At 39.2% G+C, this 3,120-nt stretch overlaps 1 protein-coding gene across 1 annotated transcript; it reads right to left on the bottom strand.

Annotated features, from left to right (window-relative positions):
- Positions 1–655: 655 nt before the first annotated feature.
- Positions 656–3,114, bottom strand: LOC123964165 (sodium- and chloride-dependent taurine transporter-like). The gene is made up of 7 exons (XM_046041270.1): positions 3,055–3,114; positions 2,799–2,911; positions 2,572–2,709; positions 2,356–2,458; positions 1,901–2,001; positions 1,079–1,249; positions 656–883 (listed from the first exon to the last, which is right to left on the bottom strand). Exons 1-7 carry the CDS (start codon positions 3,098–3,100, stop codon positions 776–778), a joined length of 780 nt encoding a protein of 259 aa, XP_045897226.1. The 5' UTR covers positions 3,101–3,114; the 3' UTR covers positions 656–775.
- Positions 3,115–3,120: the final 6 nt, after the last annotated feature.

Here is a 3,120-nt window from a genome sequence, read left to right as displayed (position 1 = left end):
TATGTTTCTGTATTCCCCCGAGTGCCTGTAGGTTTCCCTATTAGGTCGCCTTTAGCTGGCCTTAACCTAGAAGAACTAATCTATCTGATGTTTAGACTCCAGTGCTTCATCTTATTGGAATCTATCACTACCCATGAGCATGTGGAGCCAGTGAGTTCTTGTAAACATCCATCCCAGAGAACACTGATATCTGCTAGCCTGACGCCTGAGCTACTGTTTCTTCCTTATTAGTCTAACTGTTGTCTCCCTAACAAGGACAGAACATGTGAGAAATAACTAGAGCTGGAAGGTCCGTGAACACTTGTGGGTTCAGCTAATGACTCTAAGCTCGACCTGTCTTACTTTTCCCTGTTACATCAATTAAGAGAGCTAAGAAACAGTCTAAAACAGTGTTCTGTTTGTTTATGCTTGTTCTGCGTATGAACACAAGACCTGAGTCAAATTCCTCGTGTGTGTACACATACATGACCAAAGTGATTCTGATTTTTCATCTATTCAAGATTTCACAAAATACTGAGAAACCCCTCTCACAATTTTCCAGCTCTCCTCTTGACCTCTTGTATTGTTTTGTTTGGCCAACAGTTACAGATTACATTAAAATAAAACAAAAAGCCACAAAAGAATTGACAAATTTTTGGTTGTTTGTGTTTAATTTGGGCTGTTTTAGCACAATTTTGAGCTTTGCCGTTCAAATATCTTAGTTACACTGATTGCAATAAGCTTATATACAGTGTGATAGCTGAAATGTCTAGTTAACTTGACTTTGGAGGCCACACTAAGATCTCACAGCGAATGTTGTCAGTTCAACAGTTGTTCCCTTCTCTCCCATTTTTCTCCTCCGCCAGGCTGGAGCTTCAGCAGGACGACAAAGGACAGACAAACGCTGGAACACAGGAACAAGTAAAACGAGTAGCTTAAGTTTAAACACTACCATAATCATACGGACATTTTGGGTCATCTTTTAGACTCTTCAGACCTGCTAATTGATCAATACCAAAAACAACAGCTGCACATGCAGAAAATTGAGTGACAGAAGATACAGCATGCTGTTTAGGATTTAACAGATACAGACACTGACCTGTCTGAAGGTTCCTGCTGTCAAACACATCTGTCCAGCTGCCCACAGTGGCACCATGAGAACAGAGGAAAGGGTCATGGTCCATCCTAGTGCGTATGCCCAGTCAGGGTAAATGTAGAAGTCATTAATCAACAGGTGTTTGTAATCAACCAGGTACAGGATAATGGAAATCTGTGAAGGTGTAGAGATACATAACCATTTGAAGTTTTTTCATTCCTTTAGATCATCTGGCGGAAAAGATAGTTTTGGCAATGCAAAAGTCACAGTTACGAATAGAGTTTGCAGGCCAGTTAAAGGAGAACTCCAGGCAATTTTTAAGTTAATCTTGATCGTTATACCTTTGTGAGTACTGTCTATAGAAAAAACAAACGAACCGGATTGGTGCTTGCAACGCGGAGCTGCTACAGCTAATGCCCAGAACTCCCACTCAGCTAAAACAGCAGTTATGGGGGCATATGCATAAAGAGTGTCTTTGTGCCTCTTAACAGACACAAGATGCAATTAAAATGTCTGTCCAACATGAACAGGGCCCTTACATGAGAACAAGATGCGTTTAGCAACTTAGCCTTAGCCCTAAATAGTGTTTTAGACGGCTAGCTGTAGTCTCGCGCTGAAGTCCCGTGGGAACTCAGTTGTTGTTCTCCTTTAAGTCAAGATCTGATGATGCTGGAAGATTAAATTGTAAACTGCACACATAATAATTGAGCATATCAAGCAGCACAAAATCCAGCTCTACTGGTTTGGCAAAAACTGAATAAACTGCGACAGTTAATGAAAGTATGTAAAATGATTGGTAGAAACAAAGAAACGTTCCTGACTCACCAGTGACCACAGAGGAATAATGTATTTCCAGCACAGTTTGAAGAAAACAGAAGGTTTCTGTCCTGTCATATCCTCAATGATGTTAGAAAAGCGGTCAGCACCTGATGGAAGTTCAAATAAAAGTCATATTGTCAAAATGGTATAAATCTAAATAATAAGGCTGGTGATATTTGCCATTTTCAAGAAATTCCATGAAAAGGCCAATATGTGTATTAATCCACCACTGAAAATAGTCCCCAACAAATGCACTATTTTTGACTCTCTTTTTAAAGATTCACATCTTCAGTAACAACCCTGTGGCTAAAAGCCATAGACAGCGTAAGCAATTAGAACTGGTGCCCTACCTCATGAAGCTATTTCCCTTTTTATTTTTATTTCCGTCTATATATACACAGTTTATATAGAAAAAATGCCAGACATTTTGTATGCTTTAAGTAATAAGTTATCTGACTCACCAAAAATCCAGCCCACTGCCAGGCATTGACAAATAGCCATACAATTCTGACACACTCTGGTAGAGCCATAGAAATCTATAAGTTGAAATACATACATTCCTCCCTAGGAAGGGACAACATGTTAATAAAACACGTCATTTGGAAACCATTTTTAAAATGAAATATGTTTACTATTGTGTTTTATAAGGAAAGTTTCATGTAATTGTTTTTGTTTACCTCCGTAACCAAGGTAAGCTGTATGAGGAAGCTGGATATACAGATGATGAGGACAAAGATCTCATGCCTCACTGGTGCACGAAACAACTTCGGAAACATGTCGCTCACTGTGGTGATAACACTCTCCACAATAACAAACTGGGGACCGGTAAAATAAACAAACAATTTTATTTGTGTCTGAAGCAAGTCTACTATTTGTCAATTGGTTATGTGACAGATGTTATTACATTTGTATCAACTGTCAGCAGAATGAGCATCAGGAAGAAGCAGACACTCCAAAACTGTGGCAAAGGCATCATAGCTGTTGCCTGAGGGTAAGCAATGAAGGCCAAACCTGGACCTGTGAAGTGAACGAGGCAAAAGTTGATACTCCATACATACATATGCTACATACTTAGTTATGTTAGAGCATTGTATTCAGGTTTGGACTATTTACTAAGATCTTAAACATTTAATTTGATGACATCTTTGTATATACTGTACCTGACTCAACCACATTGTCCACTGTAACACCCTGTTTCTGAGCCATGAATCCAAGTACTGAGAAGA

This window comes from Micropterus dolomieu, unplaced genomic scaffold (genome assembly GCF_021292245.1).
Source record: "Micropterus dolomieu isolate WLL.071019.BEF.003 ecotype Adirondacks unplaced genomic scaffold, ASM2129224v1 contig_908, whole genome shotgun sequence".
NCBI lineage: Eukaryota > Metazoa > Chordata > Actinopteri > Centrarchiformes > Centrarchidae > Micropterus > Micropterus dolomieu.
This window is presented reverse-complemented; position numbering and strand designations above follow the sequence as displayed.

Coding starts and splice junctions, on each gene's coding strand:
- LOC123964165 (XM_046041270.1), bottom strand. CDS start 3,100: ATGGCTCAGAAACAGGGTGTTACAGTGGACAATGTGGTTGAGTCAG. Junction 2,710..2,798: donor TGCTGACAGTTGATACAAAT/GTAATAACATCT, acceptor ACCGGTCCCCAG/TTTGTTATTGTGGAGAGTGT. Junction 1,250..1,900: donor TTATTCCTCTGTGGTCACTG/GTGAGTCAGGAA, acceptor ACACCTTCACAG/ATTTCCATTATCCTGTACCT.